The sequence below is a fragment of the Aulostomus chinensis genome, chromosome 12 (assembly GCF_037954235.1).
Source record: "Aulostomus chinensis isolate RoL2024-O1b breed Wild chromosome 12, RoL_Achi_v1.0, whole genome shotgun sequence".
In the NCBI taxonomy this organism is placed as follows: Eukaryota; Metazoa; Chordata; class Actinopteri; order Syngnathiformes; family Aulostomidae; genus Aulostomus; species Aulostomus chinensis.
Genome location: NC_141331.1, coordinates 12,192,422 through 12,216,861, shown reverse-complemented (window position 1 = coordinate 12,216,861; position 24,440 = coordinate 12,192,422). Strand labels below are relative to the sequence as shown.

Genomic DNA, 24,440 nt, shown 5'->3' with positions numbered 1-24,440 from the left:
GGCACTCTGTGGTCAGAAAACTATGTTCTGTAAAAGTAACATCACTGCGTTTGTCCACAGGGACTCTTTTTATTAGAAGGTGTTAAAGCACAGCCTCAGTTGGACCGGTTTTTGCTGTGATCCAGCACTGAAAACCTTTTTTTTTTGTTCCTATAATGGTTAATATTTCCAAAAAATGAGAGCATATTATGATGAAATTCACTGAGGCCATGTTTTTCAATTAGACCCTACGGAGTTGGTATGGATCATGTTCTAGATCAGTGATCCAGAAGACCTATTTTTGTTGAGTTGGAAAGACACATTATGACCAGATTTTGATAGTGTGTTGATTTTCTGTCTCCGCAGCCTCCCTGGCTGAGGCTCCCTCGATGCACCTCTGTAAATCCTTAGTGGACAGATCTTGTCTAAACAGATCAGTCAGGATAAATGAAATGAACTCCCTCCGTCTTTGCTTAGAAGGGAAACATCTGGACAGCTGCTTTGTCTGGGCTTTGCCTGCTGAAACATAATTAATCATCAGCTGATTCATCACAGAAATGCAAAGCCACCACCATGAGAAAGGAAGTGTGTTTGGGAGACAGAAAAGTCAGCTAATGAAATATACAGCAAGGCTACACAGTTCTGTGTCTGTCTCCACGTTGTTTGCGCATAGGAACGTTGCATGTAGGAGATGAGATCAGGGAGATCAATGGGATCAGCGTGGCCAACCAGACCGTGGAGCAGCTGCAGAAGATGCTGGTGAGTGGGAATGACGAAGACTGTCAGTGGGTTTCTTCATCAGCGGCTGATCATGTTTGTGTTTCTCCTTAGAGGGAGATGCGAGGGAGCATCACCTTTAAAATAGTGCCAAGTTATCGGACGCAGGGCTCCTCGTGTGAGGTAACGCTGCTTCCTCTTGATTGTGATCTCCTGGTCTGGTTACTAACTGCTCGCCTGGTCATGAGCGTGTGTGTGTGTGTGTGCGTGCGTGTGCGTGTCACCTAACTGTATTTATGTGTGGGGTGTTGTGTGTGTTCCGAGTGTGTTTTGCTAGGGCTGGGTCAGATATGCAGCACACCAATTTCACAACCAAGATACCGGAACCCCACCCCCTCTCCTCCGCCTTCCCTCTGCACCAGGAATGAGAAGCACCACTCTGTGTTTCTGTCCTGCCCCCACCCCCCACCCACAGTCCCACCTGTATACTCGCGCTTGACAAGTGTGGACAAAATAATAAAAACTGTCACTGTTGCAGCATTGTTCCCAGCAGCAGCAGCTGGCAGCTCTTTACTGCTGAGAAACCTTGAAGTCGCTCATAGAGCAACAATTCCAAAGCTAACGTGGGAGGGATTACTGGACTTGTGTCAGGTATTTTCTTCAAGATAATCTTGTTTTTGCTACTTATTATCCCTCACAAATCATAAGTAGCACTTTAAATCAACATACATGACAGGGATAGCTTTTTTTTTGCCAGGATTTTTGTATTAGATAGAAGTTGTGTTAATACGTTTTCCGCCTGTCTTAACAGCTGCTGACATGTCACACATGCTCTTGATGCCCTCAAAACACGTCAGTAAAAATCAGCAGATGAAGAGGAGAAAAATGAATTTTAATAGCAGAACCATTTTTCACTGATGTCTGGTAGTTTTTCGTGGCTTCTTAGTTACTTTAGAATTTTTATTCCTTGCTGGTATCATTGCTGTTAATTTAGGAGTGATTTCCTCAAAATCACTAACATGAATGACAAGTAAAGACTTAATAGCTGTCAATTTATTGCGGCGGTGTCATTAGCAGAGTCCTGTCATCATGGCAAGCCCCGATAAATTGAGAATGAGTTCTTAATTGTTCTTTCAGGTAAAAATACCATCAGTCATGGTCATCTCATTCCTCATGATACCGCAGCTCTTCTGGTCCCCCATATTAACCCTGCTTTGAGCTGAAGTGACGTTCAGAGATGTTGTGTTAGTCTACTGCCCCTCAGTGGTGATGTGAGGACCTGCAGGCTCTGCTGCTGTTGCTGCTGCTCAATGCCTTGATGATGTGTTATTTCATTGCGTCACCACTGTGGAGGGTCTCCTGAGTTTGATTCCATCGCTACCCAAAAATGTGTCTTGAGTGCACCCACCTGAGATCACGAGTGACTGTGCGTGTATGTGTGTGTGTTTGTGTGTGTGTGTGTGTGTGTGTGTGTGTGGGTGGGTGGGTGGGTGGGAACAGGGGTGGGTGTGTGGTGGCTGTGCACTGCTGACTTGTGTGTCTTATTTCAGAAAGAATCCCCCACCACCTCCAGGCAGTCCCCTGCCAATGGCCACTCCAGCATTAACAGTTCTATCTTGGTAAGGACCCCCCACCCCACCCCGGAAAAAACCCAATCAACCCTCCTTCTCCCCACAGACAGATCAACGATCTCTTCTCCCGTCGGTGCGCCTCATGAATCTGGTGTTTTAAATGTCCGTCTCCTTCCGTCAGTCGAGCCGTGTGTTCATTTATCACTAGCTGTCTTCATCTCTGTTGTTCTGAGTGTAGTAGGAGTAGCAGTAGGTGGGTAGTAGTGCCACCCGCCCACGTCAGTCCCCTGTTCATCCACACTTGAAGCCAACGGCCCCTGTATCCGATATCTCAGTTAACAAATTGGTGTGCCTCATAGAGCCTGCTGCGCCTGGTTGCTGTGGTCACAGATCTTCTCCACCCGCTGTGCTCTTTCACCTGATCTGCAGCTCTCTCCACCCAGACGCCACACAGATCACGCTGATGCTGATGCTGATGCTGATGCTGATGCTGATGCTGATGCTGTGGCTGTGGCTGTGGCTGCTTTGCTTGGTCTTCGCTGGCTTGGTCGCTCCACTGATGCATCAGACTATGTCTCTCTTTTCATCTCTTGTGTTTGTGCAAGAGAGGCAGCTTGATAGCAGCTGATTGTGCATGCATGGATTATCAACAGTGTCTGTATCTCTCTGCCCTCTATGTGAGCGTGATTGACACTGAACTGCCCCCCCCCCCCTTTCTCTCTCTGCTGTCATAAACGGCTTCCCTCCACAGGACCTGCCATCCACTATCCAGCCCAAGGGTCGACAGGTGAATCAAAGCTCTTTCTTGTATCCACTGGCTCTTTACACTACGCCTGCACCCCCCCCCCCCCCACCCACACTCAAATAGTTGTGTCTAGAATTTCCCCACTTCTCTCCTGCTTCACAAATCCTGCTGAGTAATTGAAGGGTGAAATCATCTCATCTGTTAATTTGGGTTAATTTAGTGGTTAATAATGTGAGTGTCTGCCTTATAAATGAAATATGTGGTAAGTTGCATCAAAGCAGACCTCAGCTGTTCAGTTTTACAAGCACAGCTCAGTAACATCGGCTAACAGTTTTGGGATATTCTATTTTATTGAGTTCTTCAAAGTCCATTCAGGATGAGGGCAATGCAAAAGAGTCTGTGCTTGTTTCCACTTGAAGCAAAGACAAGGAAAGTAGAGATCCAGATGTGCAGTTACTCCCCCCCCCCCGCCCCACACTAGACGAACCTCATCATGCTTTCTCTCCTCCTCTGCTCTCCCTGACACACCTGCTCCCCTCTGACTAAAACACACCTCCGTATTCTACACTGTGGATGAAGGCAGTTAGCAGTGGTTAATTATACACTAGACTGTCTCAAGGATAATCAGAACCCAACACATAGAGGACAACAGAGGGATGCCCCTACAGTCAACAAACAGACTGCAACAGTTGTAATTCATGTTCTTTTTATATTAATTGTGGCGCGTCATGTAATTAGATCTTCTTGCAATGTCAGCTGAGATAGGCTCCAGCCATCCTGTGACCCTTAACAGATAAGCGGTAGAAAATGGATGGATGGAAGGAAGGATGGATGGGTTTTCCGATCCAAAGGTCAACCCGACCCAAATATATTAAAGCTTTAGGACGTAAGATTTGTCTCCATCTTCTGGCAGTGACAGGTATGACAGCTGTCGATGCATTCTTGCATCATAAGCCCAGACATAATGATTGCTAAATTGTTTAATCGTCACAGCAACCTTCCATTGACTTGCTTCCCTGTCATATTTGATCCATTGGGAAATAATTTCCATTATCAGTTTAATCATTTCGTCAGTTAACTTTTATAAAAAAAATTGAAAAAAGATAAAGGTCTACTCGATTTCTCAGAGCTCTGAAGAATGACATGTTAAAAGTTTTCCTTTTGTCCACCTACAAAAGTCTAATACCCTGATATTTAGAAGTCTGGAACCAGCAAATGTTTCACATTTTTATTGACATTTTTGCTTAAAAAAAACTTTAAAATTTGTCAGAAATAGTTGGTGATTATTTTCTATTGATCAATTAATTGTTGTGGCTGTAGTTTGATAACATTCAGAAAGTCTAGATGAGCTGCACAATTAAGTTATTGATCCATATTCAAGGTAAAGAGCTAAGTGGAAGTAGTCACATGCCTGAAGTGTGTTTCCTCCTGGCTGCCCTGGAAGGTCGCCATGGATACCAACTCCACATACTGTGTAATTCAGAGAGATGAAACAGTTAAATGAGCATGAGTGTGAGCTCCTTTGGGGTGTGTTCATTCACACTTGTATAAAACAGAAAAGTTCCAACCCTTACACGTGAGGATTTGGAGGCAGAAATCATGTGATTAGCAGAATATTGAGTGAATGATTCTCTGATGATTGAACCTCGACTAGATGCTGGACTTATTGCCCTGCAGTCGCTTGTTGGTGAGCTTGACTGGGGCACTGTAGCTCCTAACTAGCTTCACTCAAACTGGTCTGACAGGTATAAATGGCACAGGCATTGTTAACCCCCTCAGAGCCCGGAGGTCACCCCCCCCCCCCCATTCCCCCCACCCCCTACACCCTTCAAACTCCACTGATCCTCAGTTACAGACCCCTGTGAGAACTGGTAGCTGCAACCAGCACACCGCTCCACCCTAACACTCATCCCATCTCGTGTGTCTGTGCGTTTGTGTCTACACCCCCCTGAAATGTCCCCCAAATCAGACCCCCTTGATGTTGTCTGAGATGCAGCCAGCAGAGGGCAATAAAGTCCACATCCCACTCTGACAGTAAAAGCTTGGCAGCCTCTCAGCGCTAGAATCACTGCTCACGGAGCGTATAAAGGAAGTAGATGGAGCCCCCATGATGGCTGCCCCACATCACATCATCCAGGATACTGAGACATCACTTGAACTTTTACAAAAGTGTTTTTTTACACCATTTACTGATCTTGAGTCTGAGCGTTTGAATCTCCTCTTGAATTTTGTTTGATTTAATGATGGTTTTGATTAGAATCAACAAACTGTGGTAAAAAATACAAATATTTAAAATCAGTTTAACAAAATGAGTTTCAACATCTCACCTGGAAGTCAATATTTGCATATTTCATCTCATCCCCCCCAACCCACCACCCCATCTCACCCTCCCAACCCATCACTCATCACCCCATCAGCGCCACCACCTTCCTCCCCTCCACCCGCCACATTGCTGTTTAGACATTGCATAGCCATTTTATTGCATGATTTTTGTGATGCTTTCAAATCCTAGATTGTATCCAGACCTCCAATCAAGGACAAAATGTCTGTTAAGGTAAGCCGCCCCCCCCCCCCCCCCCCCCCCCAAAAAGGAGACAAAAATACAACAAATACATGTTGAGTAGTGTCACTCAGGTTATTCGGTGTTGTTTTGAACTCATGAACACATAAACAATGCCTGTGCCGTTCTTACCGGTGTGTTTGATGGCTCATTAATAGTCCCGCAACCACAACACCCCCGTGCCCCCAGACCCCTGAGAGTCAGTACAGCTTTCACAATATGAGCAGCAGAGTTCACCACCTCTCCTCTTCCTGTCTGCCACATCTCTCTCTCTGTCTCTCTCTCTCTCTTTGCCCCAGTCACTATTTCACACACCAGCATCACCGTGACACCCGTAGGCCTTGTTTCAGAAACGTCAACCTCCCTCAGCTACCTCACCTCTCTGCTGTCCCCCATAGATCTATGTGAGGGCTCAGTTTGAATATGACCCCTCCAAAGATGAGCTCATCCCTTGCAAGGAGGCCGGCGTTCGTTTCCGCGTGGGTGACATCATCCAGATCATCTCCAAGGATGACCACAACTGGTGGCAGGGCAAGCTGGAGAACACGAAAAACGGCACGGCGGGACTTATCCCCTCGCCAGAGCTACAGGAGTGGTGAGAGATGATGGCGGCTCCATTCCATCATGATCCTTGAGCCTAAACATCCTCCGACCTCCAAACTATACGCTGTGTTTTTTGTGTGTGTGTGTTCGTCTCTGTCAGGCGTGTGGCGTGTATAGCCATGGAGAAGACCAAGCAGGAGCAGCAGGCCAGCTGTACCTGGTTTGGCAAGAAAAAGAAGCAGTACAAAGACAAGTATTTGGCAAAGCACAATGCAGGTACACTCCACACACGCACACATGCACACACACACGCGCACACACACACACAAACACGTGCACACACACGTACACACACAAACACATTCAGAATCAAATTCATGCACACACCAATGCCCCTTCAAGCATGCATGCACTTCCCCTGCACACGAGTGTGAGCATGTGTGCTTGTGGACATGCGTCTGTTTGTGTTGGTGGAGGTTGAACGTTACAGGATATCACAGGTTAAACATCCAGCAGCGACAGGAGAAGCCGCCAGCGCAGCAGAAACTTTAGATGAGATCCAAGATCATGATCTAGATGCCTGATCTGAGACTGAGCTAAATAACGCACTTGTGTGTAACAAAGTAGCTTAGCTTAGCTGAAGGTATGTTTAGCAGTGCCTGAACACAGATGCATCAGACTCAGATATCAGTGCCATGTGTGTGCCTGTGTGACTTGGTCAGGGTGTTGTGGGGTAAAAGTGCCACGTGCATCTGCAACCTGAGCTGCTGGCCGGGTGGTGGTGGTGGTGGGGGGGGGTTCATCTGGGAGTGAGCGCGGACGGAGGAAGGTGCTTGTGTTCTTAGTTTTGACAGCAGAAGAACATGATGTGCTGCCAGCTACAAACGCACTTTGGCCCCTACAAGAACTTGAGTGTTTTATTGTTTTCTTTTGTGTGTGTGTGTGTGTGTGTGTGTGTTTGTGTGTGTGTGTGTGCGCGTGCAAATATCAATGCAAAATATCAATTTCAAGGTGGGTCGCTAAAGAGAAGGAAAAGAAAATTGTCCTAGCTGAGTGGTAGAGTGGAAGTGGCAGGTACCTTATTTTCTCCGTAGCTCCACCAAGGAAATTTTGCTCTGATAGTGAGATGATGCAAAAACTACTGGACTGATTTTCATGTAACTCAACAAAGGGAAGTGGATGTTGCATCTGTTTATAGAGAAAAGTTTTCACTTTCAGTTACACACATATATTTATGTGTACACCCACATAATCGTAAATGTTCTTGCTATGTGATATGGAACCACTGGAATGAAATTTAAAGGTGACAGAGTTTAGCTGGGGGTGTGTGTGGCTATGACAGGAGTCGGGTATCGTACAGCTCATTCCTCCTTCTGTGCAGTATGAGCACTAGGCAGCGGGCACGTGTATATGTGTGTATAAGGGAATTTGGCAGCTGACTTTGGGTCTGTGGACCTGTAGATCAAAAATATAAGTTAGCAGCTAACCTGCAAATAAACTGCACGTGGTAGGAAGACTAGCTAGCTAGCGCATGCTTGTTTCTGCATCAGCAACATCTCTGCATGCAGTAACAGGGAGAATGAAGAACATGTGCCAGTCCACGTGCATGTATTCATACAAATATCTACAGTGAGTTTGTGTACATGTGCATCTAACCATCAGATTGCATGAGGTCACAGTGTGGTCGAATGTATTTTGTCAACTGCCTTTCAGCTGTGACTCCATTATTTTCCCTCACGTGATGGTATTGACAGCAGATTCCTAAAAGAAAAAATTCAAAATGTCTTGTCTTAATGTTTTCCTTGATAGCAAAACTACCTGTGTGAATGCTGGTTTGTTTTTGCATGTGTGCTCATCATCGTCATCGTCATCATCATCATCATCATCATCAATAATGCTGAACACGCTACTCAACAAGCTCAACCTTAAAATTGTAAACAGGTGCATTTTTTAATCCAAAGTAGTCTCTTCACGTTGTATTTGATGGTAAAAGGCATCAAATCTGACACGCAGGCCTTTAACTGCTTGTCAAAGTACTTAACTGCCACTGAAACGTTGTAGGAATTATCATTTTAGCATGATCTGAATTTCTGTTTTTTATTTTGGTTTTCTGATGTGTGTGTGTGTGTGTGTGTGTGTGTGTGTGTGTGTGTGTGTGTGTGTGTGATGCTGCATGTTGTTAACATCACCAGCATCTTTGCAGACTCTTAAGTGTATCTTGTTACCGTAGCAACAACAACAGCTGGTTCTTGTGTATTTCTGATTGTTGTCTGCACTGTCGTGTGCATCTCTGCAGCTGTTGTAACTTACTGTGTGTGTGCGTGTGTGTGTGTGTGTGTGTGCGTGTGTGTATAATGTTGTAATCTGCTGTTGTAACCGAACCATGTTATGACCCCTCCTGTCCATCTCTCTGGCTTTCTCCAACTGAACGACCTCTCTGCATGTAAGTAACACCAGTGACAGTGCTTCTTCTTCTTCTTCTTCTTCTCCTCCTTCTCCTTCTTCTTCTTCTTCTTTTACTACTCTAATAACTGCTGTAGCTTAATCAGCTGTCACTGCTCTGTGTCAGTTTTGTTTTTGTTGCTAATGTCCAAAACAACAGAAGGCTGAGACAAAACTGAAACCATATAGCAGGGTCTGTGTGTGTTAATGTGTGTTAATGTGTGTGCATGTGTGTGTGTGTGTGTGTGTGTGTGAGTGTGTTGTGATGTTCATGCTAACTGATGATCAGTTAAATGTCACCATCTACACCAATACATCCCACCTGTGTGTATCAGTTCGTTAGAGCAGCAGCTGCCGCCCGTTGCACTAGAGACCCCAGTGACTTGTGGGTATTGTATTTCACCAGTCAGCTCATCGGGACGCGTGAGGCTCATGTTGCGGAGGTTCAGAACACTTCGCTCTGCTCCTCAGACGACCTCCACTTCTCTGAGTCTAGTTGTTCTGTATGTGCTATTTTGATAGAGGTGAAGGGAATTTATCCAAAATGGAAGAAATGGAACAAACTGAGCTGTAGCACAGTAAAACTAGATTTATCTTTTCTGAACAGACCTATCAGACACTTGGAAGATTTTCTTTGTCAGAAATTAATGTTTTTATATATCTTCATCAAATGCTGTGAATGTTAACATGTTATCACTCGTGATTCATTAAAAAAATAAAAATTACCCCAAAGCAAACTAAACCGAAACACGTGCTCAATCTCCAGACGTCACCCTGATTAATTCACAAGTGCACCATAAACGCACAAACATGTCTACTGTTGATGTACTACAGTCGTCTCTTAAATGTTCCCAATGGAAGGACGCGCCGTCTGTGACTGCACACAGAACAAAAAGGTGAGAGAACAGCAAAGGTCATAGCGCTGAATCACCGTCTGCTTGTAAGACTCCGATGCTGTTATGCTTCAAGTCACGGCTCCGTTGTGCAACGGCGGCATCGCGCCAGCATCGTTAACCCCTTTGGAAACAAACAAACATCATTTTTACAGCAGTAAACATGTCGGCACACAAGCTGCTCACTCCGTTTGTCTCTTAGTTGAAGTAAATCTTCAATCTCCATAGTTACTAGACACCCCCCCCCCCCATTCTTAGAGCTCTCTAGCCATTGTCTTTCATCATCATCACCCTCTCACTCTTCATCTCTCCCTCCAGTGTTTGACCAACTAGATCTCGTCACATATGAAGAGGTTGTGAAGCTTCCTGCGTTCAAGAGGAAAACACTGGTTCTGTTAGGTGAGTTCAGGAGGAGCAGTGACGTCTTACTGTCTGCTAGGTGTATCTGACCTCACTGGCTGTGTGTGTGTGTGTGTGTGTGTGTATGCATGCATGCGTGCATGCTTGTGTGTCTTTCAGGTGCTCATGGAGTAGGCAGAAGACACATCAAGAACACACTCATAACCAAACACCCTGACAGATTCGCCTACCCCATCCCACGTAAGACGCCTCCTGCTGCCAATATGTATACACACACACACACACTGAGGGTGAGGAAATCCAATCTCCCTCCTCCACAGATACAACCAGACCTCCAAAGAAGGACGAGGAGAACGGGAAGAACTACTACTTCGTCTCCCACGACCAGATGATGCAGGACATCAGCAACAATGAGTACCTGGAATACGGCAGCCACGAGGACGCCATGTACGGGACACGGCTGGAGACCATCCGCAAGATCCACCAGCAGGGACTTATAGCTATATTGGACGTGGAGCCTCAGGTGTGTTTGTCAGTGTTTTTAGACAGATGTGTGTGTGTGTGTGTGTGTGTGTGTGTGTGTGTGTGTGTGTGTGTGTGTGTGTGTGTGTGTGTGTGCACAAGCGCATATAGCTGCCCACTAACAGCTGTTCTCCATCAGGCCCTGAAGGTTCTGCGGACAGCCGAGTTCGCCCCATACGTCGTCTTTATTGCTGCACCAACTATCACGCCAGGCATCGATGAGGTAGGATTACACTAAATACACACATACACACTCCCAAGCATCACATAGCATGCTTGTGTACCGTCAGCATCTTCCTGTCTCTTCTTCAACCTCCTTCCTGGTTTATTTTTGCACAATGCATGCGTTTGTTTCTTTGGCGCCACTGTCAGATGCCCCGGTGGTGTCGCACGCTGCCAGTAAGTACAACCTGACAGTGTGTAGAATCAGTTCACCTTGTGTGTGTGTGTGTGTGTGTGTGTGTGTGTGTGTGTGTGTGTGTAGCCCTTGTCATGTATTGAAACAAGCTTTTTTTAGCCATTACTTGCCATTACTTGTGCTGTTTTGTCATCCCTCCTCTGTGCTGGGATTGAGACCAGTGGTTCCCAAACTTTCCTGTACTCTCTTAAACATCCAACCTGCTAGCACCATCAGTGGCTAGGCTAGCAATGCCAACACTCATGCTAGCTCTCTCAGGCACTGCTGGGTGAGTTAGATTACCAGAAGCCCTGCCCATGACCCTACTCTGCTGGTGATTGGTTACTAATTGAAACATTTAAGAGCTAGAGCCAATCGTAGAAAGATTCTATTGGTCTCCTTGTGTATTTCAGCAGCACTTAACAGCTCTTATTCCTCCTCCTCCGGCAGGATGAGTCTCTCCAGCGGCTGCAGAAGGAGTCCGAGATCCTGCAGAAGACCTACGCCCACTACTTCGACCAGACCATCATTAACAATGAGATCGACGAGACCATCAGGCACCTGGAGGAGGCCATCGACCTGGTGTGCACCACCAGTCAGTGGGTGCCTGTGTCCTGGGTCTACTGACCCTGAACTGCATCTCCTCCACCTCCATCACACTCTCTCTGCTCCTCCTCCTCCTCCTCCTCCTTCTCCTTGGCCAAACTCCCCTCATTCCCTCTTCAGAAGATGGAAACCTGCCTCCACTGCACCTGAGCGAACTGTGAAAGTGACCGCAGCATCCAACTGAAATCCTCTCGGGCGCTGAACCAACACCTGCAGCCGCCACTCGGACTGGTGCCCTGACAGACGGCCTTGTCATAGTGTTGTATAAAACAAACGAGTGTTGTCGTGTCTGTACTAGCTAGGAGGCAACATTTTTGTAGATGTTTGTTTTAAAGAGACAGTACGTTGTCCAGTCCACCATCTCATCGTTGTCCTGGGTGTCTTTTCACCAACACACCCCCATCACCAGCCCTCGTTATTTATTCATTCCTCCTCTGTTCTAAGCCGTCATCCTCCCATCTCACACACGTGCTCTCCTCCCTACCGGGTACTGTCTCTTCTAAATGAATCCATCAATGTTTTAGAGATTTGAAGAGGATTTATCATGCATGTGGACATTTGCAAGCTTTCATGCCGTCAGTCAGTGTTCCTCGTGTCCCCTCTGTATCCCCCCCCCACCTCCCGTCAGAGAAAGAAAAGAAGAAAACCTACAAATATTCCAGACTGAACAATGGGAAGCCAGAGGGGCCAAGAAAAAAAAAGGAGCTGGATGTTGACATGACACCTATGCACATCCCTTGCATTTCGGGTGACATTTCTAAACCACAGATTTATAAAAGATCAACCATGTAGTGACATGTGGTGTTTGTAAGAAGAAAAAAAAAACCTTTCTTTTTGATGTGTCATGATGGACACAAAAAAAGGAAGAATTCCACCTTTTTTCGTCCTTTACCATTTCAGAAATGTGATGTCCAAGAGTATCGGTGTTTCCGTTGAGTTTCACATGACGAGAGATGAAATGCTGACTGATTCTGAAACTGTGTAACACAGGAGCGGAGGCGGCTGGGGCCGGGGCTGGGGGCCGGCGGCTGGCGGCGCGTGCGTCTGAATAACCATGTATATGAGTGTGACAGACTGATGTACGACTGTAAATGACTCTGCAATGATAAAAGTTCTTCGGTATGAACAATTTTTTAAATATATTTCCTTTTATGTGTTGGATAAATGAACTTTAGAGTGGCTTTTTCTTTCTTTCATCACACACACACACACACACACGCACACAAAAAAACACTGACTGTTACCAGGTGTTTCCCGTCCAAGAATTTAAAGCATGTCCACACGTGCCAGCCAATGACACATCAGACAAGAGATAAGAATAAAAGTGATCTGTAGTCATTTAAAATATCGATTGTTTGTTTTCCATGACCTCAGAATCACGCCAACATGAAGGTCAGGTACACGTTCTGTGGGACTCAATGTTTTTTCAGCAGAGAGCAGCACCAGGCTTAGCGGTATCGCTGATGGATGATCATGACCGGAATTGGTGTCATTATTTATTAACCTGGCTACACTTTGATTGTTCTTTTGTTGTATTTTTTTTTGTCTCACGTTTCGTGTTCCGTCATAAAAGAAACCAGTAAATAATTACTTCATCAAAATTTACATCTATACCAGTTTGAGGCGTATTGAGCAATTCGCTCCTCACTTGGTTAAACATTTGAAAAATGTTAAAATATAATGAAATATAATTTCTTCACATTTGCCACAGACGGTCAGTTTGACTCTAGGATGAAACAATTATGATGTGCAGCAGAGACGCAAACACAAGCAGGAACAACGTGGAGATGCGAAACAGCTCAAAAGCAACACAACAACGTCTGAGCACACAAGTTAGAGTCAGTTACGGAGTGGGTGTGACGACGAGATTCATCCCACTGACATAGAATCGATTCATAAAATCGCTGCACATTTATAGTCGCGCAGTATGGAAAGCCGCGCTGTGCTCCAGGTGGACGTGCACTGGGCTGAACTCTGGGCTGCATTTGGTGATTTCAATCAATCCGAGTGAGTGATTAGAAAGAGCAGAGCTGCTGTTGTTTAATCTCATAGTATTAGTGCGAAAAAAGGAGGCAGTGTCGAGTTGGGACAGCTGTGTTTCTTTGTTTTTTTGTCGTTTTTTTTTTTTTTTTTTCATTGTTTCGGGATTTTAAAATCTCACGATGAAAATGAACACATCACCTTAACCAGGAGGCGCTGAGATAATATGGAAGTGCAGAGAAGATCAGACAGAAATCCAACAGTCAGATACTGGGCCTGTGTTCCCTTCTCAAGGTAAAGTTCTGTTACTATTTTCTACTTTGAAAATGGCAAATTAAACAGATGCAGAGATAAATGGTTATTAGAGTTTGGTTATCGTACATTTAGGTGAACTAAGCCTATGTAATTTTGAGTTGCTTGAACCCTCAGGAACTGTATTGACTGCACAGAGCAGAACGATGGAGCCATTCAAGGCGACTGAGTCCTTCCAGGAGCACCGGCAGGCCTCAGCTCAGTGCCCTGTGTCAGCACGTCACCCACAACAGTCCAACATGGGGAGATGTCCATCATTTTTAGAGGCAGATGAGTGGCTAGAGACCCTTCTCTCCTCTCTGCGCGCTCCAACATTCCACCGGGTGGCTGACTGGTAGTTAGCTTAGCAGCAGTGTATGCTAGCTAACTCAAGAGGGCTGCCGGGATAGGCTCCACCCCCCTGCGACCCTTGACAGGATAAGCGGTAGAAAGCGGATGGATGGAGTATTTGATGAATTTTGGAGACTCTTTGCTCCCGCCCTTCCCCACTAGTGTTCACTACAACGGAGCTAACGTAGCCATCCGGTCATGCCAGCGATGCAGTATGTTCATCACGTTAACTTTGTAACCCTAACAACTTATTTACCCTTCAGAAATCTAAAAAGTGGTGTTGCATAGTGCAGAAGAGAACTTGTAGATATGTAGATCTTAAAAAACTTTTGTTCATGACAGTGCTTTTTTTTCTTTAATGACTCCAAATATAAAAATGCGTTTGGTTTTTGGTGGAGGGAAAGACAGCAATGCTAACCTGGGTCATCTCCTCTAAGTTCCTACTGTACACATTACATAGCTTTTTATGATAATATTCAGAGGCCAGATGAACCCAGGACACACATTCCACCTTCACGGGAGTCAAACACACACACACACACACACGGACAAGCACTTTCAAGTGTTCTGTCTCTGTCATTTCACCTTAGTTCCATGTTGGCTAACTGTCAGATGTTCTGTATTTCTGAGCTGCAGCAGAGTGATGGTGATTGTGATGCTGCCTCCCACCTCCCCCAGTTGTCTCAGTCCGATCGTAATCCCTCACTGAAAGGGCCCAAGTGTAGATTAAGCGGAGTTCATCGCTGAAATGGTTCTACTTCTCCATCAAGACCAAAACGAGCTGCAGGGCAGGAAAATACAGCAGCCGAGAAAGGCCTTGCATGCAATAATTGTCTTATTCCATTATTTCAAGATACAATCTTCTTACAAGACAATAAACCTTATGATCTTTCTGACAGTAAATTCATGGACAGAATGGCCTCTCTCAGCTTCCGTAGTAAAAGAGAAACAGAAAATTCCTGTTCAGTTATAATATTTTTATTTAGAAAAATATATGTCATATGACACACCAGCGTGTATAACACCACCACTGACGACCAAAGACTGGGCTGTCAAAGCTTTGACCCTGGTTTGTATATGAATGTTGTGATAAACAAGATACTGCAAATGGACATCTCAGTGGGGGGGTGATCGTGAATTGGGAAACAGATTCCAGGAGCATACGTGACGAACCTGTGTGCACATGACAAACATGACAAGTTTTCTGCTTTCATGTTACAATCATGTCAGTCAACCACACTTTGATAATCTCAGCTGCAACACTGCCATCATAATCACAAATTGAACAAAAGCATAAGGATATATATCTATATATATATATATATATATATATATATATATAGATATAGATATAGATATAGATATAGATATAGATATTTATATTTACTACCAGTCAAAACACCTTCTCATTCAATGTTGTTGTTTTTTTTTTTACTGCTTTCTACATCGCAGATACATACTGAAGTCATCAAGTATATGAATATACATGGAATTATGGAACAAAAAAATATATTAAATAACTCTAAATATGTTTGATATTTTAGATTCCTGCTTTGTCGACAGCACCGCAAACAAACAAATGAAGCCAGCGGTTGAACCCAGAACCTTCTTGCTGTGAGACGACAGTGCTAACCACTGTACCACCATGCTGCGCTTCATGATACTGTCTCCTGAAATGGTTTTCACCTCTCAGGTTTGCCCCGTCAGGGTTCATTTGTGGAATTTCTTTCCTTCTTCATTTTTGTTGTGCAGAAGTCAGGTTGGTACACAACTGACAGCTCTATTTGACAATTGTTGGTCTTCATGTTATGGCAAGAACCAATCAGCTAATTAAGCAGAGACAACAGTCCATCATTACTTTAAGAACTGAAGGTCAGTCAGCCTGGAAAATTGCAAAAACTTCGAATGCGTCCCCATCAGGCGCTACGAGGAAACGGGCTCACATGAGGACCCCCCAGGAAAGGAAGACCAAGAGTCTCCTCTGCTGCTGAGGATGAGTTCATCCAAGCCACCAGCCTCAGAAATCACAAGTTAACAACACCTGAGATTAGGACCCTGATAAATGCCACACAGAGTTCTAGTAGCAGTCCCATTTCTACATCAGCTGTTCAGAGGAGACTGCGCCGATCAGGCCTTTATGGTGGAATAGCTGCTAAGAAACCACCACTGAGGAAAAGCAACCAGCAGAAGAGATTTGTTTGGGCCAAGAAACACAAGGAACGGACATCAGACCAGTGGGAATCTGGGCTCTGGTCTGATGAGTCCAAATTTGAGATCTTTGGTTCCACCTGCTGTGTCTTTGGCAACGCAGAAAAGGTGAACGGATGGTCTCTACATGCACGGTTCCCACCGTGAAGCCTGGAGGAGGAGGTGTGATGGTGTGGGGGAGCTCTGCTGGTGACACTGTTGGGGATTTATTCAAAGTTGAAGGCACACTGAACCAGCATGGCTACCACAGCATCCTGCAGCAACACGCCTTCCCATCCGGTTTGCATTTAGTTGGACCATCATTTAGCTTTCAACAGGACAACGACCCCAAACACACCTCCAGGCTGTGTGAGGACTATTTGACCAAGAAGAGTGATGGAGTGCTGCTGCCAGATGACCTGGCCTCCAGTCACCTGACCTAAACCCAGTCCAGAAGGTTTGGGATGAGATGGACTGCAGAGTGAAGGCAAAAGGGCCAACAAGTGCTCAGCATCCCTGAGAACTCCTTCAAGACTGTTGGAAACCATTTCAGGTGCCGACCATCATGAAGTTATCTAAAATATAAAACAAGTTTTGACATATTTCACTTATTTCTCTATTTTGTTTGCTACGTAATTCATATGTGCTCATTCATAGTTTTGATGCCTTCGGTGAAAGTCAACAATGTAAAAAGTCATGAAAATAAAGTAAAACCATGAAACCAGAGGGTGTGTCCAAACTATAATATATATACATATATATATACATATATACGTATATACATGGATACACATATATATACATATATATATACATATATACGTATATGCATATATATACATATATACGTATATACATATATATATACATATATACGTATGTACATATATATATACATATATACGTATATACACATATATATATACACACACATATATATATATACACATTTTTTCCCCACCTTTCTGCTCTATTGCATAAAAAACATATTTATGACATATTTACGTATATACATATATACGTATATACATATATATATATACATATATACGTATGTACATATATATATACATATATACGTATATACACATATATATATACACACACACACATATATATATACACATTTTTTCCCCACCTTTCTGCTCTATTGCATAAAAAACATATTTATGACCCTGACAACATTAAATATATCTGTATAGAAAAAATTTTTTTTACATGTACTAAAGCCGTTTTTATCTGTGTAATTGTACTTTAATATGATGTTTAGGTTCTCCTGCCACCGCCGAGAGCTTCGACACTGCCACCTCCCCCCATCCACAGCCTGACATATGGCCATCACACCCCCCTGGACGGAGAAGGATCACGTCCATAAACGGGGAGGAGTCCATCCATAGGAGGCAAAGCATGTTGTCACATCCACCAGCAACAACGACTCCGAGCCGCATGCAGTAAGAAGATTAATGCATTTATGGAAAAGCTGCAAAACCTACATTTCGACTTGAAGTAGTGGAGGCCATGAAAATACACCATAAACACTTGAGATAAACTAATGTCATGCTATGAATATTACATAATATTAATTAAACTGAGTACTATGCAACAGCAAAAGTTGGATGTTCACATAAACAGTACATTTTCATCACGTGACAGCAGAGACACACATCAACGCTCGCCTCTATCTGTGGAAGTTAATCGTTTAGGAACCAAATGTTTCCGGCTCTGATCTCAATCTGTCTATAAATATAATCGATTTATAAACAGCTCGTGTGAAACTGCCCACCACGTCTACTTCCACTTCAACAGAAATTCAAAAAACTCTGTTTGGCGGGAACACCAGTAAGACTGACCCATGTGATCAGCGGTTGGCAATGCCACTCCGTGTTGCTCCTGTAGGTCAGGAAGACAACTTTCTCTCTCTCATGTGCAAGAAAGACAAACGTTCATTTCCAACTGGCCAATCAAACCAAAGAAGAGCCATGCTAGGAGAAAGCAGAGAAGTGGTTGGCTGGTCCTGGCATGCTGACCTCCGACCCCCCCGGAGAGCTGCCCGTCCTCAAGCTCTAGCAGGGTCCCGTTGCGGAGGCTCTCCGTACTGTTCCCCATTTCCTCTCTGAGCTCTTGTTGCAGCAGCTTTGAAATGAGACTGTTGAAGCGGTTCTCTGTGGTGGAGGCGATTTCTGAGGATGGCGTGGTCAGGTTCAGCTCACCTGGATCCACGCACGTGCCGTTCACCTTTGCAAAGACCACCATGCTGAGATCCAGCCCGGCCACGGAGGACGGTGAGGCGCAGGGGATGTCCCGTACCAGCTTGTAGCTTTCCATCCACTCCTTCAGCCACTCCAGGGAGCAGTCGCACTCCCAGGGGTTCCTGAAGAGGTAGAGGCGACCCAGGAAGTAGATAGGCTGGAAGACAGGAAATGGAAGGGTAGTGAGGTTGTTGCTGTTCAGGTGCAGCGTGATCAGGCTGGTCAGGTTCTCAAAAGTTCCCTCCTCGATGTAAACCAGCTGGTTCCTGTCCAGATACAAGATCTCCAGCTCCACCAGGTCACTGAACCAGGTCTTGGATACGTTGGTTAACTGGTTCCCCCCGAGGTTGAGCTTCTTGAGGCGGCTGAGGCCCTTGAACGCAAGCTGCGGCAGATCAGACAGCAGGTTGTCGTTGAGGTAGAAGTCCTCCAGCCGTACAAGGTCCTGAAAGGCCTGGTCATGGATCACATTGATGCGGTTCTCTTGGAGGTTTAGATACCTGAGATCAGGAAGAGAGTGGATGTTACGTTTACAAAAGGGTCTTGGTGTCCCTCTCAAGACCTCTTTGATTCTGTTGACAATTGTACAAATATTCCTGTCAAATGAGCCTTGATACCAAAGAGAAGACTTAAGCTTTCATCACAGAATTTATTTAAGACGTATTACAACTTCACAACTAAAGGAACCTCTGAGTTGGGTAAGGACCGGACGACCTTTCTGTAATACTCTACAAATCGCCCATCATTTTAAAACTTAATCTACAGAACTCTCAGAGGCTTTATAGGAAAGTCGCTCAGTGACTCACAAGATTAGTTTATATAGAGGCTGAAATCCAAAAACTCATGGAATGAATGTGTGTGTGTGTGTGGGGGGGGGGGGGGGGTGACCACTGTCCAAGTCAAGGGTGCTCCTAGGGTGCCTTCACACCAGGAGCCACCAGACATTCAACATTCGCTCTTGCTGGTGCACCAGCATTTGTGTCCAGGATCTGGACATTTAAATAGGGTTGAAATAGGCAGGCAAGGTTGAACTCTGTACACGCTGATTCGGAAAAATGTTCCCAGGATGAATTTTTAAAAAAAAATCAGAGTTTCTGACAACCTCCAATGTCAAATGTTGCTTTAGGCCAACAGGCAAGTGAACCTGTAGTGGTAGCTCTCTGGTCATAGCTGTGATGCTAACAACGCTAACACGCAAACAAATACAACTCCCATTAACATTTCCATCTCAAGACTGTTGCTAATTCCTGGCAGCATCTCTGTGAGGTGATGCTAATGCACTAGCTGGTGAGTTAGCTTAGCTTACTTGAGGCTGCCGAGGCCCAGCAGCGAGTTGTATGCCACCGCTTCGATCTTGTTCCTCTCCAGGTAGATGTGAGTCAGGTTCTCCATGCCGCGGATGGCTCCAGGGATCCTGCGGAAGTTGTTCTGGAAACAAAGGAGCTCCTTCAGCGCCGTTTGCTCGATGAAGATGCGGTCTGGGATATTGAAGAGGTTACAGTCGGACAAGTCCAGGCGCACCAGCTTCTTCAACCCCGTGAAGGTTCGTGTGTGAAGGTAGCTGATGTACTCGTTGTGCGCCATTTTTAGCTCCACCAGGTTAGGGAGACCCTGAAGAAGAAAGGTTTATAATGTGATGAACATGCACATTTTTGATCTGAAAAATAAAAAGCACCTCTAACACACCCAAACTAAGACTAGATTTAAATCATGTCACTTAATTCCTAAAATACTTTTGGCCCGCGAAAGGCTAGAACACCCATCCTAGCAAATGCCCTTTAGTGAGGAAGTTGATAACAAAGTTTTTAACCACAGAAGTTTTTCAAAACCAAATGAAGTAAAAGTCGGACTTTAGCCAAATCTTGAAAATCCTTTGTGGGCACATTCACTCATCGAGGCTGGATGAACAGTTTGAGAACAGGGTGGGTCTGGGACCAGCTACCTTTGTTGATATGAAGTGCTGAGCTAGTGATTTGGATTTGGATTTGGATTTTTTTTGCAAAATAAGATCATTTGTGAAAACTGGAATATGTGTGGGAAGAACGATTTTTTTTTTTTTTCTTGGTGCTGATCTTACACAGGCAGTTCAAAGCAGATAATCCTGCTTAACCCTGCCGTGCTGGACCGAATGGTGTAGATCGGTTTGGTTGGATTTGTTTGGAGGTGACTGAAGGTGTAGAGCTCATGATCTGTGTCCTGATCACCGCTGTTTGAGCGACCACGCTGGTTCTGTTTCCTTCCATGTTTGCTGGCATGATCTGAAAACCTAAACCATCTGCATTATTGGTGGCAAATTAAATAATTTCCAGAAATGCTGTATTGTTGTGTTGTATCCACTGCATAAAAAAACTAAATATGATTCAAAATAATTATGATCGTGACAAATAAATCCAGATAAAGACCTTGAAGGCTCCAGGGGTAATGAAGGAGATGTTGTTGTGGTCCAGAGAGAGGGATTTGAGCGAGGGAAGGGTACCAAACGCTCTCTCTGACAGGAACTTAAGCCGGTTCTTGTCCAGGTTGATGGCCGAGGCCTCACAGGGAAACTCTTTGGGCAGCTCAGCGAGGCTGGACCTGTCGCACAGAACGCTGCAGCTCTTCTCCTGTGTACAGGAGCAGGACGCCGGACAGGCCCGGACACAAGCCCAGCGCGCCAGGACCGCCTGGGGCAGCAGGCACAGCACAGACACTGAGGACAACAGAGGTGGGTGGACTCATTAGTACTTAGGATCAGTATCATTAAATGATCCCAGCTTTCAAAGAGGCTGGTGGCTGCCATGATCAGAACTGGTTCCATTCTCTCCATCAGGGCTGCCAATGTTGAGCCCAGTAGCTTTGATTTGGTCCACCAGATGGAAAATAAGGACAAATAAATTAAAAAAGTACATGATAACAATTACCAGCCTACAAAAATTCTCCTTGACATCCAAAAAGGTCAGTGATGAAAGACAGGATGTAATTTTTCAATGAATTATCAATTGATGACTGATAATAAAAATGTATTTGTTCCATCAAAAGATCAGTTTGCTAACGCTGGGAGAGGCACTTTATTCCAGAAATGATTCCTTTTATTATTGCAATTAATTTCATTTCTTAAAAAGGATTTTACAACCCTGACGTGTGATAATATAAAAGCATAATTACACCCTTTCAAACGTTTCATTCATACAAATGCTCGGCGTCAGACATTAGAATTAGAACATGAAGAATTTTTAAAAAAGGAAAAAATTATCAATAAATGAAACTTAAATTAAATCAACCTAAACAAATTGAGGTGACATTCTTATGGGAATAAAGATGTAAACGCAGTGGGTGATGTCAGTAGACTTGTGGCGTTCGTGTCTATTATTGTAGGGTTAGTCAATAGAGTAATTACGGTAAAAGGCCAAACTGCAGCTGAGCATTAGGCTCCTATTTAGCAGCAAAATGAAACTAGAGCTGAAACTCAACCGTCACACAGAGCCAATATAATACGCCTCTCTCCTGGCTTGGACCGCGACCTACTTCTGGAAGCGATCTTGAATAAACCACAAAAGACAAAACATCGATCCAGAAACCCTAATCTGTCCTTAACTTCACCAAACACACATTTAGATTTCCCTCCTCTGCATCCAGCGCCACTCGGCTGCTCCATCTAAACGAAGACGGATCAGTTTCTCCAAAATGTAACAGTTGCCCTGATGTTTGCAGAGTCACGCTAGCAGGTGGACGACTCAACTGTCTCAACCACCAGCTGCTGGTGACATGATGATGATGATGATGATGATGATGTTATTAAGAAAGAACAGCTTTCATCTGAGATTAGCCACACAACAATAGGTGCTGTCTGCGCCTGGGATTTCACCCTCCTTTCAGTTAGCTCCACTTGGCCTCTTAGTTTAATCATTCTGTGTGTGCGTGTGTGTGTGTGTGTGTGTGTGTGTGTGGGGGGGTGTCTTCTATGGAGAAAAACCAGCATTTCTTAAGGAAGGATTCAATCTGATGTGTAAATTTTATGATTTGAGGAGTTGCAGTTTGAGGAAATGGTGAAATATAAAAGAGAGAGAGAGAGCGAGAGAGAGAGAGAGAGAGAGAGAATGGGGGGGGGGGTTGAAACTGACCAGTGAAAGTGATGACAGTCATTACTGTGCTCTCTCATCTGGGACATGCCAGGATTAACGGAGGTCTGAAACAGCACAAAACAGCACTTTATGTATGAATGATATAAATATCAAACAGAGCTGGAGTTTCACGGATGTAGTTTTAGCTGAGCGTTACATAAAAATAGGAAAAATAATCATGAATTTCAAGAAACATCCTGTGCTAAATTGCTTCACAGTCTAGATGAACAACACAGCATGTGAGAGGGGTAGATGTAGAAGTGACCTACCTGCAGGCCGTTCCAGACGGCAGCACCCATGTGTGTTCACGGTCACGGTCCAAATATCAGTGCATGGGTCCATCCTGCCCATCCCATATCAGTCTGCTGCTCTGAGCACCTTCACTGGCATAACTGAGCCAGATTACTGCTGGCTACCTCTGCCTGACACTGATTTCACAGTGCCCTTCACACACACACACACACACACACACACACACACACACACACACTAAAAAGCCATCTCTTAATGGCAGTCAAATCCCCTGGATGGAGGGATGGTGATGGCGGTTGGCGGGATTACAGAAGTAAAGCGAAGCTCTCAGATCAAACAGATGAGAGTGAACGGTAACTTAGAAATGCTCAGATTACACACACACACACACACACACACACACACACACACACACACACATACATAGCATGAAGTTGGAGGTAAAACTTGTCAGGAGTGCAGCTGTCATAATGGATTAGGGGATGAGCAGGCACCATCAGTGGTGTGATCTGATGGGGGAGGCGATCAATACAATTTGTTCAACTAGATTACTTCACAAGCATCTTTCCTGTGCGCGCGCGCGTGCGCGCGCGCGTGCGCGCGCGCGTGTGTGTGTGTGTGTGTGTGTGCGCGCGCACATGCATGTGTGTCACTCAAATGTCCTTAAAACCTTTTTTTTTTTTTTTTTAAATGACACAGAAATTATACAACAGGGTATTAACGAGTGTCACCAGCTCTGACGTTATGAAACCTTGTCTGCACATTATGGATCATGTGACCTTTCCAGAGTAACATAAAAAAATTGTGCCAAAACTGGGGGGTTAAAAAGCACTTTTCATGCCTGTTATAAGCGATTTGTCTCCCTAAAAAGCTCCTTACACATCTGCACAGAGAGAACAGAACACATCAGGTTGCTGGGTTCACACTCCCACCAAACAGTTAAAAGTTGGAGCTTGTCAGCAGCACATCTGGTCACCATGAGAGGAGACAATAATGGCTCTAGGACAGGAACTCTCTGGATCTGGGTCTCTGGGGGTGGGGGAATCCCCCTCACCTGGCCTGCTGGACTCTAAAGGCCTCCCACCAGATTGTTGGAGTCTGGCTGCCAAAGATTGTTTCCATGCCATGGCAGGAAAAGCACAGCGCCATGTAATGGAATTCAGGCATCTTCCCTTCCTGAAGAATATTTTCAAACCCATGACATCGCCTCCTCAAAGTTAGACCCACCGTCTCACTGTAGAGTTACCTGACTTTTACCAATACAAACTGAAAATCAAGCCTGTAAAGAACCGTCTCACTCTCCAAAACTCGTAGTTTTTCTATTATCACTCAGAAACATGTCTTTGGTACACTTGGGCATCAGACATGGCGATTGCATCAGTGTCATGTGGACACCATGGAGGCCCTCACATAGATCCCACCTATTTAGGAGAAATCCACGTTCCATCCATTTTCTTCTGCTTGTCCTGTTAAGTGTTGTGTGTGTGTGTGTGTGTGTGTGTGTGTGTGGGGGGGGGGGGGGCTGGAGCCTATCCCAGCAGCCTTCAGGTGAGAGGCGGGGTTCACCCTGGACAGGTCACCAGTCCATCACAGGACCAACACATAAAGACAGACAACCATTCACACTCACAGTCACACCTACGGTCAATTTAGAGTATCGTCGCCTCTTGATGTCTTTGGACTGTGGGAGGAAGC

General features: G+C 44.8%; 2 protein-coding genes across 18 annotated transcripts in view; one reads left to right on the top strand and one right to left on the bottom strand.

Annotated features, from left to right (window-relative positions):
* Positions 1-11,983, top strand: part of caska (calcium/calmodulin-dependent serine protein kinase a) — a 94,684-nt gene extending 82,701 nt beyond the window's left edge. For 4 of the 17 annotated variants that reach the window (XM_086220187.1, XM_086220191.1, XM_086220185.1 and 1 more), the window contains 13 exons: positions 653-738; positions 811-879; positions 2,247-2,315; positions 3,019-3,054; positions 5,525-5,566; positions 5,971-6,167; positions 6,276-6,391; positions 9,769-9,849; positions 9,970-10,050; positions 10,131-10,333; positions 10,472-10,555; positions 10,705-10,731; positions 11,180-11,983. In XM_086220187.1, the coding sequence (XP_086076313.1) occupies positions 653-738; positions 811-879; positions 2,247-2,315; positions 3,019-3,054; positions 5,525-5,566; positions 5,971-6,167; positions 6,276-6,391; positions 9,769-9,849; positions 9,970-10,050; positions 10,131-10,333; positions 10,472-10,555; positions 10,705-10,731; positions 11,180-11,356 (1,268 nt within the window). In that variant the 3' untranslated portion in view covers positions 11,357-11,983. The remainder of the gene's footprint in view (positions 1-652; positions 739-810; positions 880-2,246; positions 2,316-3,018; positions 3,055-5,524; positions 5,567-5,970; positions 6,168-6,275; positions 6,392-9,768; positions 9,850-9,969; positions 10,051-10,130; positions 10,334-10,471; positions 10,556-10,704; positions 10,732-11,179) is intronic. The other 13 variants (XM_086220190.1, XM_086220201.1, XM_086220188.1 and 10 more) reach the window with 10 other exon arrangements.
* Positions 11,984-17,105: 5,122 nt separating this feature from the next.
* On the bottom strand, positions 17,106-23,311 carry nyx (nyctalopin). Its single transcript, XM_086220184.1, has 5 exons — positions 22,763-23,311; positions 22,494-22,558; positions 20,796-21,082; positions 19,700-20,004; positions 17,106-18,893 (listed from the first exon to the last, which is right to left on the bottom strand). The coding sequence occupies exons 2-5, from the start codon at positions 22,513-22,515 to the stop codon at positions 18,065-18,067; spliced, it is 1,443 nt and encodes a 480-aa protein (XP_086076310.1). The 5' UTR covers positions 22,516-22,558; positions 22,763-23,311; the 3' UTR covers positions 17,106-18,064.
* Positions 23,312-24,440: the final 1,129 nt, after the last annotated feature.

Excerpts from the sequence above, each read along its gene's own strand:
- nyx (XM_086220184.1), bottom strand. The coding sequence starts at position 22,515 with ATGACTGTCATCACTTTCACTG. Across the intron at positions 21,083-22,493 it reads GACTGTCATCACTTTCACTG|TGTCTGTGCTGTGCCTGCTG; the intron begins GTCAGTTTCAAC and ends TGTTGTCCTCAG. Across the intron at positions 18,894-19,699 it reads CTGGGCCTCGGCAGCCTCAA|GTATCTAAACCTCCAAGAGA; the intron begins GTAAGCTAAGCT and ends TCCTGATCTCAG.